Below are 17,910 nucleotides of genomic sequence, written 5' to 3' on the forward strand. Positions count from 1 at the left end.
GCGTGCGAGTGGTCGTTCGGGGTGGGGGTGCGAGTGGTCCTGCTGGGGGGGTGAATCGGGCGTCGGGCGGGGTGGGAACTATGTTTGAAAACTTTCGTATACCGTGCTCACGCATATAACGCGCGAGGGGTATGCGCGGTAGGTAAAAACGCGTATAACGCGCGCGTTATATGCGTGAAAATACGGTACTCTTGCAATGACTAATATTACATCACTCCAATCTACTAATGGTCAGCCAGCAGAGGCTGTACTTAAATTCCTAAGCACCACTGCTGACAATTTAACAATTTTGCAAACCTTGTATTTTCTAGAAAGAAAGAATATATTTTTACCAGTATTCTTATGTCCTTAAAGAATAAATCATTTGCTCTGTTTGACCAAATTGTACTCAAACGCTGTCAGTCTGGGCTTTTTCTGTGTTTGAGCCCCCCTTAGTGAGAATATCTAATGTCCTCCTATACTGGGCTTAAGAAGCCCCCCCTTCACATCTAGAAAGGCAAGCAGACCTCTTGGAATGTCACAGACTTAAGAGCATTTCTAAAGTAACCTAGCTTAAAGATTAGATAGGTCAAACTTCAGATGTTACCTCTCAGGATTTCTCAAGGTTTAAAATATAAAAATAAAGTTTGCAAAACCAGTTTTATGTTTAAACACATATATACAATCACACACATAATCTGGAGCCCCAAACATTTACTCACATGCCACACTCTCATATCTATCGCATACTCAATAATTATTGTTAAGGTACATATAAACTATCTGTATTCAAAAATGTGAAACCCTATATCTTCCCTCCAACTACCACAAGCCAGACTGAGAGGTCTGGCATTAATTAGCTTTCCCTAGACTATACAACGAACAGCGCGGGAAACCCGAACTGTGTTTTAAACAAAGAAAAATGGAAATGGGAAATGAACATATAAGTTAAATACCTCTACAAATATTTTATATATTTAGTTTCCCTAAGTCCAGTTTAACCAGCAAGAGAAAATTATTATACTTATTCTTACTATTAATCCCCAGTGTTTTTCTGGCTTTGGCTGCAATCCATTTTCAAATTTTTATATCTTTATATCTAACTTTTCATAGGCTCTTAATTGGGCAAGGCCCTGTCTACCACAAGTGTACAAGTGTACCACAAGATTTACCCAGAATCGTATGAAAAGTAGGTGTCTTCATATAGAAAAATCTACAACATACTCAACAAAAATACTTTGCACACTATCCATGCCACACCCTAGCGCCCCCCTGTCCGTTAGCGCCACTCCTCATCTTCCCATAGAATAGTAGCATAAACCTGCACTGGCACACCTAAATTTAAGTGAGACCATTTATACCAGCTGAATGACGGGCATAAATGAGCACATCTAAGTGTGTTGTGTAATACTTGTATAGTATTGTATAAATTGTGTGCATAAGATGGAAATAACACCTGAGCCCCTCCAGTACTCTGTCCAGTGTTCTGAGATTGAAATTGTCCTGTTCTCATTCAGAGGCTCCTCTACACAGCCAACCTGGCTGCAGTGATGGGGGCGTGGATTCCTTTGCTTCTGCCAAACAGATCCATACGTCTTCAACTTGGCTTACCATCCACATGGACACCTCAGTGCCCATTATGCCAGTACACTGCCACAAGCACTAACACTCACCTTAGACCTTGTGTCCTGGCTGTATTCTAGATCAAGCCACACAGCCTCTGTAATAGCAGCAAAAGGAAATTGTCCAGTTCAGGTTGATAACTCCTGTGGTAAATCAAGATGTAGTAAAAGATTGCTTGCTTTTTATCATACTATAAGTTTCCCTGTAATGATTAAAATCATAAAACAAAGTATCAAAAAATAAAACAACAAAATAATCACATAAAACCCAGTTGGCCTTAAGTCACTAAAATGATAAAACTACTAAAGAGTAGTGTGGGTTTTTTGGATATAATGCATTCACTTGCACAATAGTTCATAGAATCACAGAAATCTTCCTTCTCGAAACGTTATGTACCATCAAACCATTCAAAATGACTTGAAAACTAAAGTGCTGTCAGATGCAGTAAGGTTTCAGTTATCTCCGTATGGCTCATGATTAATAATATTTGTGGCCTCTTCTACTTCCCTACAGCTTCTTTTTTGGCCTTTTTCACTTCCCTACTAGAGCTTCTTCACATGACCTCGGACATTCTACCACTAATAGCATAGTGGTAGAATGTTAGTAGGCATTCAGGCAAGATGGGCTGCCTTATGAATAAAATGACATATAGTTTCTTTACATCTGTTTGATTCTGTTTCCTGAAAGAAAAATGCATTCCTTCCTCCGATCAAAGACAATTTTCTCTTTTTTTCAAACCGAACACTATAGCTGATGCTTTAACTACCACATGTACATTTGCCCCTAAATTCTATAAAGCTTGCATGCTTAATTGAATAATGATCCAATTGGAACTGATAATTAGGCTCTTAACAAGGAATTATTGATGCTAATTGGAATTAATTAAAATTAATTTTATGTGCACATCCACAAAGGGCACATTGCTATGGGAGGGTCTCAGATGGATTAGGAACATTACTGCAATTTACGTATGTAGTTAACAGTATAAGGGAGAATCCACAAGGATTTATAAATGGCTGTGCCTAGTTAGGCGCAGCTCCTGGTGCTATTTTGTAAGCAGTGCCTAACTTTGAGCACCATTTATAGATTAGCACTCAGCGCTATTTTTTTCGATCCTGATTTTTTTTAGGTGCAGTTTATAGAATTTGGGCCTTGATGGCATTGCAAGAGAATGTGCAATGATATACCAAAACTGCAGCTACAACTCTGGAATGCTGACATTTCCATTTCTTTTTCCAATAGTGGTGTAATCTTTTATTGGGTCTCGTGGTTTTCCTTCTATAAAGGCAAGCAAAAGAATGGAACAAAGATCCCACAAACTCAAAAGCAGTTGAAAAAAAGTGGGAAAAGTCTGGAACATGGCGAGTCAATCCAAAGTAGAAAATGCACTGGACAAAATAGTTGAAATATAAGTTTGATTTATTAGCAGTTGAAGAGACCCAACATGGTCCATTTTTTGGCTACAGAGAGCCTACCTCAGGGGTCACAAATACAGTGAAACCCGCTTAATTGCATAGCCGCTATACAAGCTCTGCTTATGCGATTAACTGGGCTATTTGAATAATCGGAACATATTTTGAAATGTACGTGCATAGGCCTATACTTACAGTACTGTATACTGCAGTGTATGGAAAGCTCAAAACAATTCAAATATGGAACATGATGGTCATGATGGTCTGGATGAAATATAATTTATTTAAAAAAGTTAAAATCAAAAGTTCACAACGCGACCAGTCAAAATACAGTAGTGAATTGTAAAGCCACAATCAAAAGGTCACAAAACGACCAATCATAATGTTAGCGTAGCTACAAAAGCAAAGCACTGCAGTTCAACGGAAAACCTATTCCTAAATAGCTATTGTATAACACAAATAAAACACCGTACGGTATTAAGCAGTATGTTCTTTAATAGAAATTCTATTATGTCCCTTCCAGATTCAGTACGCTATCCGGGAGTTGCAGAAATCCATACACTTTTCTGAGCACATGTTCCTCCCACCTCAGAGAGAAAGTCAGAGCCTCCTGTAGTTTCGATTTCTACAAGCAATCCGTGCAGAAGTCTTTTGGATTTGCTCTGCATCTTTTTCTTATTCTTTCACTTAAAGTCTTTTCAGTGGCTTGAGTGCCTTGAGACCCCTTTATGGTGGTCCTCTGTCAGAGGAAAGGACGCAGTCTTCTGCTTCACTGAGAAACTTAGGTGGTTCTGTGGAGCCAGCCTGCTGTGTGCCACCCTTCCTGGACTCAGGGTCCATTACCCTGGAAGCTCGCTTGCCCTCTGACCTTGTCAGGGGTTTAAGCACAGGCTATATGCATCCTCCAGGATTCAGGGTGCAGGCTGCATTTCTCGCTCCTGGTCACATGGAGAGGATCTGTGGGGGCGAAGGTTACAGTTGGTGTCCATCTGACTGACAGTCCTAAGATCTTCAAGTCTGGTCATTTTTGGAGCTATTCTGAGGCAGAAAATCCTTTTCCTCCATTCAGCTGCAGTGAAAAGAGCTGACAGGCAGGCCCTTAAGACACTGTGAGTTCACCTCCATTATTTCTTATGGGAACTTCAGGGGATGGGGGTAGTCTGTGAAACTTTCTAAAACTCATTTCTGAGAGTTTCTGAGGGTAGGGTTCAGGTCTCCCATCTCTCCAAATTGCTACTTTTTATTTTTGGATTTTGTTTATTTTTGCTGTTTTTGGCACAAATTTGCTGGCAGCAGCCATCTTGAATTTTTATTTACCTTTTTTTTCCAAAGTTTTATTTCTGCCTCAAAACATCTCGATTTGATTAAAAATTGTTTGTGATGAACTCCCCAGCCCTTAATCTGTCGAATGTGTGCATTGATTGCGCCAGATTGGCACCAGATCAATGACCTTATACCGTGTGCCACAACACGCTGGGGGAGGGGGCGGGAGCTTCAGGTTTCACCTCCTTCAGGTCTTCCAGGGCTGAGGAACTGGCCTGGGTCCATGATTTCAGAAAAATATCTTGCCCAGAGGCTGTTCTGGAGTTTGGCACCAAATGCCTGTAGTCCAAGTCTGGGGACTCTTTAGGTATAGTGTAAGTACCTCAGAAGGGCCCTGCAGTGGACAAGGTATAAATTTTCACCGGACTTTTTTCGGCTCCTCTGGAAAGTGTATTCTTCAGACCCAGCTCATTGGACGCAGCCGGCAGGCATATTGGTTTCTTCTAAACCAGTTGTGCCACTAGCAGAGGTCCCTTCTCAGTAGCCCTCTCATCCAGCTATGGCAGAGCTCAATTGCATTATGCCTTATGGATATTATGCCACTTTTGTATCCTGACACTGTTTTTATTTTGGATCCGGCTGATACCCTTGCTTGGACAAGGCAACACGGTCACCCTGAGAGTCCAGATTTGGATGAGAACCCCTTTGTCAGCAGACCTTTTAAGCATGTTTTTGACCACCATTTTATTGCTGGGGTTCTGAAAGAACAAAAAATTGGAATCTCCCCTTTCCACATCAGTGTTTGGTCATGGACTGTTCTAATGTGCTGTATTCTTTTTTTCCATCCCATCCATAGTTTCTTGGTTTGGTTACAGAACAATAGGATGCCCAGGCTGCTCTTTCTGGCTCTCTCAAGCTAGGTCTAAGCTTTCTCTGCTGGCTCCTGCTTTCCAGCAGTTTTGCGCAACCTAAGGTAGATATTGCCATGGCGCTGGATACCTGGCGCAGGGACCTCCCGAGTGATGGAGGAGTAGTGTTTAAGGACTCCCAGGATCGCACAGTGGATATTATATATATATATATTTTTTAACCCCTTTTTGAAATGGCTTCTTCAGGCATCAAGGCGGCGGCCACCTCCTTTATAGAAAGTGTCTGTCACACAAGATTGCGCATGGTGCCCTCTGCGGAAGTGGGTATCTTTCCCCAGCTAGTGTTGCACGATGTGGATTATGTAACGGATTGCTTTTCTTATCTCATTCGAGTTCTTACCACTTATGCAGTATCTGCGTGCCTGCCTCTTTGGATCTGTCCTTGGGCTGGGGATGCTGCCTCCAAGGCCACGTTTAGCAGACTTAACTTTCAAGGGTCAGCTTCTTTTGGGGACAGGTCTGGATGACTTCATGGCCAGTGTTGCTGATCACCGCCCTAAGTCTCTCCCTGTGAACAAGTCTCACTGGACTGAGAGGGGATGGTAGTAAAACATCCCTCCTGCCGTTTTTGTCGGAGATTCTTGGGCTCGTCCTCCCAGAGATATTCCCAGCATCAGCAGCTTTTCCAACGCATTTCCGTTTTCATTCAGGATTGTCATTACGTTGCCATTTTTTCATTATTTCTTCTTGATTTTTAGCCAGCCTAATTTCCGAGCAATTTCTGACTGAAACTGCTTTTCCTTTAGCATGTTTACTACTTTATCATTTAAAGTTATGTCTGTCTGTTTACACCAGGGGTGTCCAATGTCGGTCCTCGAGGGCCGCAGTCCAGTCTGGTTTTCAGGATTTCCCCAATGAATATGCATGAGATCTATTTGCATGCACTGCTTTCAATGCATATTCATTGGGGAAATCCTGAAAACCCAACTGGACTGCGGCCCTCGAGGACCGACATTGGACACCCCTGGTTTACACTTTCTCTCCATTTTCAGTGGGGTTTTTTTCCAAGAACTTTAAGGTACAGTATAATCAATGTTTACACACGTTTACACACTAATGACATTAACAGCAAGGTGTGGATTCAGGGAGATGTTCGAGGAATTTAGTTCATGACCTTCCCCCTAGGGCAGGTGTGTTAAAGTCCCTCCTCGAGGGCCGCAATCCAGTCGGGTTTTCAGGATTTCCCCAATGAATATGCATGAGATCTATTTGCATGCACTGCTTTCATTTTATTCTAATAGATCTCATGCATATTATTGGGGAAATCCTGAAAACCCAACTGGATTGCGGCCCTCGAGGAGGGACTTTGACATCCCTGCCCTAGGGTATCATCTGTTAGTTATTCACCTGACCAAGAGCCTATGCATGGGCAATTGATATTAGAGCCTTATTCTGTGTGATAAACAAGGCCATTCCAGTATGCTAATAGACAGACTTATTCAATTAACCAGTGTGCATATAAGCGGGAAGTCTATTGTAGAGGAAGATAACATTTTGGATTTGGTTTTTGTGGTGTTTTGCGATTAGCTGGGTTATTCAGTTAAGCGGTATGTGATTAAGTGGGTTCTACTGTATCTATAAAAGATATATAATATATAAAAATAAGTATAAAACCTCTTGAAAAATATTTCAACTATTTTGTCAAGTGCATTTTCTACTTTGGCTTAACTCTTTGTGTTCCAGAACTTTCTCACTTTTGTTCAGTGGTTTTCCTTCTATGCCATTACATTTCAACTCACAACTAGGACTGGGATTGGATGTCATGCCTTCATTCACAACCACCTTTTCTCCTGTTTCTATGTTCCCCTCCCAATTCAGTCTAGCCAGCACAGCAGCAGTAATTTCCAGTAGTCACAAATCATCTGAAACACTGGTCAGCAGGGGATGGAAGACCTGGCCCAGAAGTCAAGCTAGGTCGTCCATCTGGCACTTGTCAGTAACCTACTAAGCTGGCCCTGTGTTGCTAATTATCAAAATATCAGATCCAATAAGATCCTCGGATGTTTACACACAGTTCACATGTTCTTTAGTCATTCAAAGCATCTGTAAAACTGCTGGTGTTCCAAGTTTCAGGTAATCCAAATGCAGTTTTAAATTGTTCTGGTGCTCATAATTTAAGACATGAAGATGGTGGCGAAACCTCTGTCTGAATAAAGCCAGTTAGTGTTGTGTCAAATGTCGAAAATTTAACAATCCCAACATGTATTTGCAAGTAAATTACTACCTTCAGAGAGGGGTTTTGATCGCCTGTTACCAGAGCAGCATTTTGACAGTTCTGAAGACAATAGCTGCTGTTAGGCAAATGTCATTGTCAAGTGTACATCCCTAAGTGGATATAAATCAGATTTTGAAGATGTAAGGAATGCCCTTGTGAGGCAAAAAAAAGAAAGCCAGTCTTATGTATCATTTCTAATAAGAAATCAAATTATCCAATTCTGGGTGATGCAACAGAATGAGTTGCAGCTCTCATAACATTTCAAAGACAAAAAAAATTTGACATCTCATTGTTTAATAGAAATGCTCTTTCAGCTTTCACAATTTTATACTAGCAGGTAATGGTGCACTTTACTCTTTTAAGGGAAAAGAAAAACTGCTCGAGCATCTGTAGTACTGTATGATAATGGGACTGGAAAAATAAAGGTCAACGGTAAGGACTACTTGGAGTACTTCGGAGTGCTCCAGCACAGGTGAGAATTTTGTGTAGGGTGCCACATTAAACTAATAATAAGTAAACATGTCAAGGTCAATATTTAACAGGACTTGCACATTTACAATAATAGATAATTTATAGAACATTTCCACACACACAGTGCTGGTTTATGCATATAAGAGGCCTCAAATTTACCTCACGGATAAAAGTACATGTGGTGCAATTGAGCGAATACTAGTACAGGATTTCAGGGGAAGAGTTTGAATGGTGTGTAGGCAGAGTCATGATTTACATGTGTGTGAGATAAAATTCTCATACTTTATATGATAACATTTAAGCCTGCTTCCAAGGAGGCCTAACTTTCATGCCTTCAATCTAGGCACTATTTCTGCAGGATCTGTGCTTGTGTTTTATAAAGACACATAAGCACGTATTTATCTTTAAAAAATGGGCTGCAAATGGACACTTTATTGCCTTTCAGACACAAGGGTGCTCATTTTTGAAGCACATGGGCATCTCCAAATGGCTAAAAAAATAGCTTAAAAAAGTCTAAGTGATTTGGACATCATCTTCATGAAACCTCAAAGGTCATTGGGTAAAGTTCTTAAAATAGCTATCTTTGTTAAGCAAATATTTTGAAAGAACCAAGTCTTCAGATCATGCCTGAAGCTTAGGTAGTTTCTAATAGATGAAAAGGGTCTTTTACAAAGCCACAGTACAAAATGGGCTTAGCAGGCAGAAATAGCCCACATTATCATGCAGTAAACCCATTTTTACTACAGCCATGAAATTGCCATTTTCCTTTCTTTTTTTTCTTTTTTTTAAGGTTTTATGCTAATTTGAGCATTAGAGCATGGCAACTGAAAAAAAAATAACAAGTGGATTTATCACCATTTATATCAGTTTACACTTCCATGCCCATTCTCTGCCCATGACACACCCCTAGTCCAAAAAAAAAACAAATCTTTAGCATGTGATTGCCACATGCTGGCAAAACTAATGCAGAACGCTTTACCACATCCTGTGCTCGCCTGATTTTACTATGTTAAGTGCTCTTTAGCGCTTAATGCGGCTTAGTAAAAGACCCCCTAATGTCTTGTTGTAAAGCATTCTGTAACATTGGACCATTATCAAGGATAATTCAGTTCCTTGTGACAGCCAAACGGCACTGTTTAATAGAAGAAATCATTAATCTAAGCTTTTGGAGATATCAGCACCTTCTGTGAATGATTAAGCAATACATGTTTTTGAAGACAACTAGGATCTATATCTTAAAGAATTTTAAAAATAATAACACCTTAAATTCTACTTTGGCTCTAATGGATAGCTAATATAGCTGAATCAGCAACAGACTAGCAATTGCTTCTCTGGAAGCCTCAACTATGTGTATTTATCTAATTTTTTTCTTGAATTCCTTTACTGCTTTTGTTTTCACCACATCATCTGGGCTCCTCATCTGCATTCCCCCTATTATTTTTTTGTACATATTCATATTTCTACTGAAAAATTATTATAAACCCTAATATGGTCTTCTCCACCCCCCCCCCTCTCAGTCCAGAAGACAGGCACACACCAATCTGGCAAATGAGCAGGAGTATTTTATTTCTCTGAAGAGCTAAGGAGTGCCCCAAATAATAGTGCAGCCAGATAGTGATTTAAATTCGAATATGAATAATCCAGGGCTCTACTGAGTTAAATCCAACTGAAATAAACACTTGATCTGTGATTTCACATTGCTTTTTATTATTTGTTAAAGCTGAATGCCCTTTATTCGGCATTCGGCCAAACAGTAAAATAGACCTCTTGGTACATTTGGAATGCATAGAGCCGTTTATAACAAGTGCACTACAAAAAATTTTAATTACTGTAGTGAGTCCTCAGCGTGAAGTAGCAAGCTCTAAAGAGCAAGAACCTGAAAAAGGAACAAGCTCAATGCTTAATCAAGCCACAGTTTTACCCAAGTGAGAACCTTTCTCACTAGTTAGACTGCTAGTGTAAAGTGGTAATAAAAAAGTTTTAGCACTAATAATATGCAAAATTTCTTTCAAAGAGAGAGACACCCCCCCCCCACCCGCCCCCCGAGATATCAGGCCAAAAAAAAAGAAACAAAGATTCAATGGTGAAAGCTGAACTTATCTCAGTAAATGCAGCACATCACAGCTGCCATGAGGAGGAACGCTGTTCTGCACTTATTTCTCCACCTCCTTCGAGAAGAGATAACTCTATCATTTAGGTTCTACCCAGCTTGGTTTCAGGGATAAACCTCTTCTACAGGAATCCAAAGTGAATGTTCAATTATCTTACATAGAAACATGATGGCAGATAAAGGCCAAATGGCCCATCCAGTCTGCCCATCCACAGTAACCATTATCTCTTCCTCTCTCTAAGAGATCCCATATGACTATCCTAGGCTTTCTTGAAATCGGACACAGTCTCTGTCTCCACCACCTCTACCGGGAGACTGTTCCAAGCATTTACCACCCTTTCTGTAAAAAAGTATTTCCTTAGAATACTCTGGAGCCTATCACCTCTTAACTTCATCCTATGCCCTCTCATTCCAGAGCTTCCTTTCAAATGAAAGAGACGCGACTTATGTGCATTTACATCACGTAGGTATTTAAACATCTCTATCATATCTCCCCTCTTTCCTCCAAAATACAGATTGAGATCTTTAAGTTTGTCCCCATAAGCCTTATAATGAAGTCCACACACCATTTTAGTAACCTTCCTCTGGACCGACTCCATCCTTTTTATATCTTTTTGAAGGTGCGGCCTCCAGAAATGTACACAATATTCTAAATGAGGTCTCACCAGGATAGGAAATAATAAAACATGCTGAGACACTGACACTTCACACACATACAGTTTGTTTCAGGCTGAGAGGGGAGGTATCTCACTGTCTGGAAAATCTTTCCATGATCTTAGTTGGTTCATTATGGAACAAATCCCGGTTTCTTTTATAAGGAATAAGATGGCTTGTATTCAGTTGCATGAACAATTTTGGATTTTTAAATTAAACTCTGTTAAACCTCACAGACTGAATGACTTTATAAAATGAAATGTCATCACTTGATTTCATGGTTTGTTTGTTTTTTTATCGCATTTGCCATTCTATTAATGCATTTACTTCCCACAGAACAGCTTTGGATACTTTTCAGGTTGGTGTTCCCCTTTACTTGTGAAACAGCTCTTGCCTGCTTAGGACCAATATATTTTTTCTCCTCCCGTCCTACGGATGCTTGATGATGTCTTCACATTTCAGCTTTAAACATTCTGCGTTCCCTCTGGCACGTTCCTTTCTCTCAGCCTGAAACAAACAGTGTGTATGTGAAGGGAGTGGAAAAATAAGTTTGCAGAACAGCGTTTCTCCTCATGGCAGCTATGATGCTCTGAATTTACTGAGATAAGTTCAGCTTTCACTATTGAATCTTTGTTTCCTTTTTTTTTTTTTTTGGCTGATACCTCAGGGGGTCTTTCTCTTTGAAAGAAATTTCACATATTATTTGTGATAAAAAAAGTTATTACCACTTTACACTATATTATAATTTCAATAGCACACATGTGAAGTCCTATGGCGGTATGTGGCCTTAACTAATGAGAGAGGAACTCGCGTGGGTAAAATTGTGGCTTGGTTAAGCATTGAGCTTGTTCCTTTTGCAGGTTCTTGCTCTTAAGAACTGCAACCTCACACTGAGGACTCACTACGCTAATTAAATATTTATTGCATAGTGACACAGTTTAATATTGTTCAATGAGAGTAGCCCTCCCAGGGATATATATATTTTCCCATTTGGTATCTTTTTATCTTAAAGAGGCCATTAGGACTAAAGAGGACTGTGAAGATTTACAAAGGGACCTGAACAAACTAGGAGAGTGGTTGACAAGATGGCAGATGAAGTTCAATGTAGAGAAACGTAGAGTCTTGCATGTAGGAAACAGAAACCCGATGTACAGCTATACGATGGGAGGGCTGGTAATGGGTGAAAGTAGCCTAGAAAAGGACTTGGGGGTACTGGTAGACAAGACAATGAAGCCGTCGGCACAGTGTGCAGCGGACTCTAAGAAGGCGAACAGGATCCTAGGTATTATCAAGAAACTATTTAGTGGAGCTCGGACTAAAGAGGATTGCGAAGAATTGCAAAGGGACTTGAACAAACTAGGGGAATGGGCGACGAGATGGCGGCCGCTAAGAGAGCAAATAGAATGCTAGGTATAATCAAGAAGGGTATTACAACTAGAATGAAAGAAGTTATCCTGCTGTTGTATCGGGCGATGGTGCGTCCGCATCTGGAGTACTGCGTCCAATATTGGTCGCCGTACCTTAAGAAGGATATGGCGATACTTTCATATGCTGAGAGATTGGGAAAACTGGGACTCTCTTCCCTGGAGAAGAGGAGACTTAGAGGGGATATGATAGAGACTTGTAAGATCATGAAGGGCATAGAGAGAGTAGAGAGGGACAGATTCTTCAAACTTTCAAAAAAATAAAAGAACAAGAGGCCATTCGGAAAAGTTGAAAGGGGACAGATTCAAAACGAATGCTAGGAAGTTCTTCTTTACCCAACGTGTGGTGGACACCTGGAATGAGCTTCCAGAGGGTGTGATAGGACAGCGTACGGTATTGGGGTTCACGAAAGGATTAGATAATTTCCTGAAGGAAAAGAGGATAGAAGGGTATAGATAGAGGATTACTATACAGGTTCTGGACCTGATGGGCCGCCGCAGCGATATGGAATGGACTATCTCCTCAAATTAGATCATGTTTCTCTCTTCAAATCTTTCACAAAACTTTAAAAACCACTATGTTTCATCGCTTTATAGGCTATAGCTCCAATGAATGTTAATGGATTTTTTTTGTAATCTAATTATGCAAACCGAATCGAGCTCCTATTTTTAGGAGATGATTCAGTATATAAGACTAAGAATTAGATTAATAATGCATTTGCACAGTGCTGTGATAGGGCAAGGCAACTTACACTAGTGCCCTTTAAGTTGCATTAAGGGACAAATAATGCAGGTCATAATTGAAAAGTTATGAGGGAAAATAGTACTTCACAGTTAACTAAAATGGAACTTTTGAAAAGCCATTTATTGCTTGCCACAGATAGCAGTAATATGTTACATAAAGCAGTAGTTTCAACCCAGTCTTTGGGGATCACCAAGCCAGTTGGGTTTTCAGAAGGTCCACAGTAAATATCCAATATACCAGTATGTAGATCTATCTCAAATCTGACTGGCTGGGTGTGCTCCAAGAACTGAATTGAGAACCGTTGATATAAAGGGTAGCAGTATCCAGAACTGTTATTTGTAGGTATCTTTTGTTTAAACCTTTTAAAACTTTTTTCACCACTTATACAAAGGGCGGGGGTGCATGTATGTAAAATCTCCACTTTGTGACAATATGCTTCTTATATAATTTTAGAGAGCAGTTGATGTTCCCATTTCAGTTCCTGGATAGACTTGGAAAACATGATATGGTCTGCACCGTGTCAGATGGAGGGACCTCATCGCAGGCTGGAGCAATCCGTTTGGCTTCCTCCAAAGCTCTGATGAGCTTTGTCACTGAGAATGAAGTGGAATTTATGAGACAAGGTATGGAAATTCAGAGACCTTAGTCAGTGCAATAAAGTTGTATTCATTTTTGGAGATACTCTATTACTTAAAAATAATATACCATGGGCATCTAGTTACTTTTATCAATTGTACACAAGCTTCTTAGCCAGTACAGAATTGTTATAGCTTTTGGTCATTATTGATGTGGATTAGAGAATGACATGGGGAAAAAATCTGTCCCCGTCACCGCCCTATCCCCGTCGCATCCATACAAGCCTCAGTACTGCAATATTTAGCTTATTCCTTCCTTATAAATCAAAGTTCTGGCTGATGAACTGGAGAAACAGATGTTCAGCTGGCAGGGCTTTGTTTATAAATTTTTATCAACACAATTAATATACTACTTTATCCTAAAGAAAATAAATATAATTTTTTTTTTCTACCTTTGTTGTCTGGTTTCTGCTTTTCTCATCTTCTCATTCAATTCCTTCCATCCACTGTGTGTCTTCTCTCTGCATCTTCCATTTGCTCTGTTACTGTGCCTCTCCCTTCACCCCCCCACCCCCCAATTGGTCTGGCACCCATTTTCTTCCCTCTGCTCCCCCATAGTCTGGCATCTGTTTTCTCCCCTTCCAGTGTCTTCTCCCCACTCTGTCTTCCACATTTCCCTTCAGTGTCTGTTCCTCTCCACCCTCCATCAATGTCTGTTCTATTCCTTTCCACCACCACCCTTCCCTCCCTCCTTCACCATCTGTTCCTTTCTACCACCCTTCAGCTCCCCTCGCGCGGCACGACTGACTGACTAACTAACTATCTATCTCCCTCCCTCCCTCTTACCTTCATGGCACCTTACAATGTAATTTGTGCAAGCCCCTGGAGCCTGCGAGCTCGGTCCCTGTCCCATCCCCACAAACCATCTTGTTTCTGTGTTCCTATTTTTCCCATTCCTAATATCTCCCCTATGTATCTGGCATTGCCCCCCACCCTCCCCACCCCCGTGTCCATATACCATCCCCATGTATGTCCCCTTTATGTCTATGTCCCAATGCCCCCTTGCACATAATTTCCCCTCTGTTTCTGTTACCTTCCTGTGTCCAGATTTCCCCTCTCTTCCTCTTCCACACCAATGTGTCTCTTCTATGCAACCCCATCTAGCTTCTTTCCCTTTTTCTTCCCTTGTTTCCCCCTGCTTCCAGCATCTGGCTCACCTGCCTGTCCTCCTCTTTCTTTCCTGCTGTGATTTTGTTTCTCTCCCTCTTCATCCCCTTAGCCTAGAATTTCTTTCCCTTTCACTCCCTCCTTCCTCGTGTGAGCTGGGAACATGTGTGATCGTTCGGTCCAGCAGCCCCCTCCTGCCCGATCACAGCGTTCCGCCATCTCCCTCCTTCCACTTCACCTTAGATGCCGAATTTGCCGAAAATTCTTTTTCTCCCAGCCGCACACTTTCAAAAAGCCGCGCACGCGCGGCTACTCAAGTTGTTCAATGTTCTCCTCTGATGCAACTGGAAAAAGGAAGTTGCAGCAGAGGAGAAGATTGAACAATTCGAGCAGCCGTGCGTGCGCGGCTTTCTGAAAGCGTGCAGCTGGGAGAAAAAGAATTAAAGTCGGCAAACTCGGAGTCGGCATCTAAGGTGAGGTGGAGGGAGGCGGATGGCGGAACGCTGAGATCGGGCGGGAGGGGGCTGCTGGACCGCACGATCCGTGATTGCCTCACTGCGGAGACAAGACCATTCACCGCTCCACGGGGTGGTGAATGGCCTTGTCCCCGTCCCCGCAGCGACCACTATTTTTTCTTTCCCCGTTTCAGTGGGTTACTCGCGGCTAGCCGCGGGTAACAACCACCGTGTCATTCTCTTATGTGGATCACATTAAAAAAAAAATTTCTTTATCCTGGTAGACCAATTCAGATGAGTGGGTTATGTTCCCCAAAGAGCAAATGAAGACAGAAAACAGTGAGAATTCAGTGACATCATCACAGGGATAAGGAGTGGGGCAGCTCTGGAACTTGCAAGTATTTCTCTGCTTCCAACAGATGGTACAATTTAGATTTATGCTGTACAGCAAGATTCTCTGAGGCAGGCCTGACTCCCAGGGGTATGTTCCACAGCCTGCAGCCTTCTAGATGAGTCCTGTGGCAAGTGCTGGCGCCCAAGGATTAGTATCAAGCTCTATCAAGCTTAAACTCCCTCAGATCTTCCATTCTGGGCTATTTTCCACTGTTGGAGATGAGATTCTGGACATGATGGAGCTTTTGGCATATCTTGTATTCTTACGAGGTGTTCTAGGGATGTGATTAAAAGTTACGTTAACAGGATAGTACTGAAATTTAGCACTGGACAGTTGGCTTTATCTGTTTAATCAAGGCTACATAAATAACTGTCCTAACTCCGGACTACACATGCAGCTGTCTGATTAGTCAACTTAAAGTTAAGTGAATGTCTCATTGCTGAATATCAGCACTGGTAGCGTTTGTAGAAATATAGATACCATAAAACAGCTAAAATTTCATGCTAAAAAATGCAATGTCAAGCATTTGGGCTGCAAAAACCCAAAGGAGCAGGGAGTGAAGTTCTTCCATACAAATAAAAGTAGGACCTGATGATCTTAAGATGGCCACACAGGTAGAAAAACAAGCCACAAGGATGTTGTGGTGCATGAGGAGGAGAATGGCATTTCTAAAATTTGCATTTTCAATAGGATATTAACTGTATGGAGTTGATCTAAGCAGATGGCTTATAAAATGGATTGGTGGTCTTCCTGTTAAAGCATATGGAAATACTTCTTTATGTATTCTTGGATAGGGGGATATAAATGCCAATGGGTTGGGTATCTTTTAATATAAAGAGGGCATACTCTTAGGATATGGGTGAAAGGAAGCAGGCTCAGGAGTAATCCAGGAAATATTGCTTTATGGAAACAAGCCTCTCAGTGAGGTGGTGGAAATAAGGGCAGCATCAGAATTCAAGAAAGGATGGGACATGCCATTGATCCCAGTCAGGATCAATGGGAGTGAGGAAGGGATGGAGGAGTTGCATACTCAGTGTGGATAGGTTGCATGGTCTTTCTCTCCTGTAATATTTATTTATGTAAAAATATGTATATTCCACACATCCCCAAATCTATGCCGTTTACATAAGAAACATTCACAATTTACAACACACACAATAAAAATAATTACATTCCCAATGCTAACATCATCACTGCATAAATTTTAAAAAAAGCTTCCTGAAAATAATAAGCTTTCAAACATTTATGAAAAAGTAGAAATGCAGATATTCCATAGTTGAGGTCCTACCGTACAAAATACCCCTATATGAATTAAGACTCTATTTAACTGTCTTAGTGAAGGAATTTCTAACAGCAGCTAAGATTGTGAGCACAAGAATGGGAAGGCACATAAGGTGCCTTTATTTAATTAGCCAGCACAGAAATCAGGACTTGATCTTGTACACTAATACCACAATTTTAAACTTTATCCTCCAAACGATAGGAAGCCAATGTAAATCAGCTAACAACAGAGACACATGCTCCCTTTGCAAGATACTCACAGCGCAGCATTCTGGGCCACCTGCAGAGCCCTTACCGGCCTCTGAGGCAACCCACACAGAAGGGCATTGCAGTAGACCAGATGCGGCAACACAAAACACTGCATCACTTAAGAACATAAGAAGTTGCCTCCGCTGAGTCAGACCAGAGGTCCATCTCGCCCAGCGGTCCACTCCCGCGGCGGCCCATCAGGCCTATTGCCTGAGCAGTGGTCCCTTGACTATTTCTTTAACCTACCTCTTACTCTTACTCCTATCCCTTGTTGAAAATTAGAGAGCAAGTCTCAGAATTTCAACCAAACACAGTTTTTATCACTGTTGCAATATGTCCCCAAAGCGACAGTGAACCTTAAACTCATCTGAACACCATCATATTCTGTATCATTTCCACATGTTTGAATTCTGTAATTACAAAATGATTTTTCACTTTGTTTCCCAATAGCTGGACTACTTACTACAGATCCTCGTGTGAGGGAACGAAAAAAACCTGGCCAAGAGGGAGCCCGCAAAAAGTTCACATGGAAGAAACGCTGAATCTCTCGGTACCAAGCCAATGAAAAACAGAGGAGAGCCTATTACTGTACATTTTTTTTCAAACTCAATCAATGTATACAATTCACTGCTGTGAACATCTTTTTGATAATAAAATTACCTTAATAATTTATAGGGGTAATGCTGTTTTCCTTCTTTTTAGCTACAGAAAAATGCATCTTATTCAAAGCAAAATCATGTCTTTTTCCTTAAGGACCACACACAAAATGGGTGAACTGACACCCAGATAAAATGTAATGCACTATGAGTGGAAAGATTTCCACCCACCTTCTGTAGTTTCTATTGGTAATCCAGTCAGAAGTGCTTATCCAGATTAAAACCATCCTTGCCCCCTGGTTCAGTGACTATGATAATAAAAATGTGCAATAACCTCATCACAGGTTCAGGCCAAGCTGCACAGAATC

At 41.1% G+C, this 17,910-nt stretch overlaps 1 protein-coding gene across 2 annotated transcripts in view; it reads left to right on the forward strand.

The window, feature by feature from the left end:
• The window catches only part of MRPS9 (mitochondrial ribosomal protein S9), a 209,466-nt gene extending 191,848 nt beyond the window's left edge, over window positions 1-17,618 (forward strand). For both annotated transcript variants that reach the window (XM_033949660.1, XM_033949659.1), the window contains exons 9-11: window positions 7,785-7,893; window positions 13,279-13,448; window positions 17,397-17,618. In XM_033949660.1, the coding sequence (XP_033805551.1) occupies window positions 7,785-7,893; window positions 13,279-13,448; window positions 17,397-17,488 (371 nt within the window). In that variant the 3' untranslated portion in view covers window positions 17,489-17,618. The remainder of the gene's footprint in view (window positions 1-7,784; window positions 7,894-13,278; window positions 13,449-17,396) is intronic.
• Window positions 17,619-17,910: the final 292 nt, after the last annotated feature.

This window comes from Geotrypetes seraphini, chromosome 6, assembly GCF_902459505.1.
Source record: "Geotrypetes seraphini chromosome 6, aGeoSer1.1, whole genome shotgun sequence".
NCBI lineage: Eukaryota > Metazoa > Chordata > Amphibia > Gymnophiona > Dermophiidae > Geotrypetes > Geotrypetes seraphini.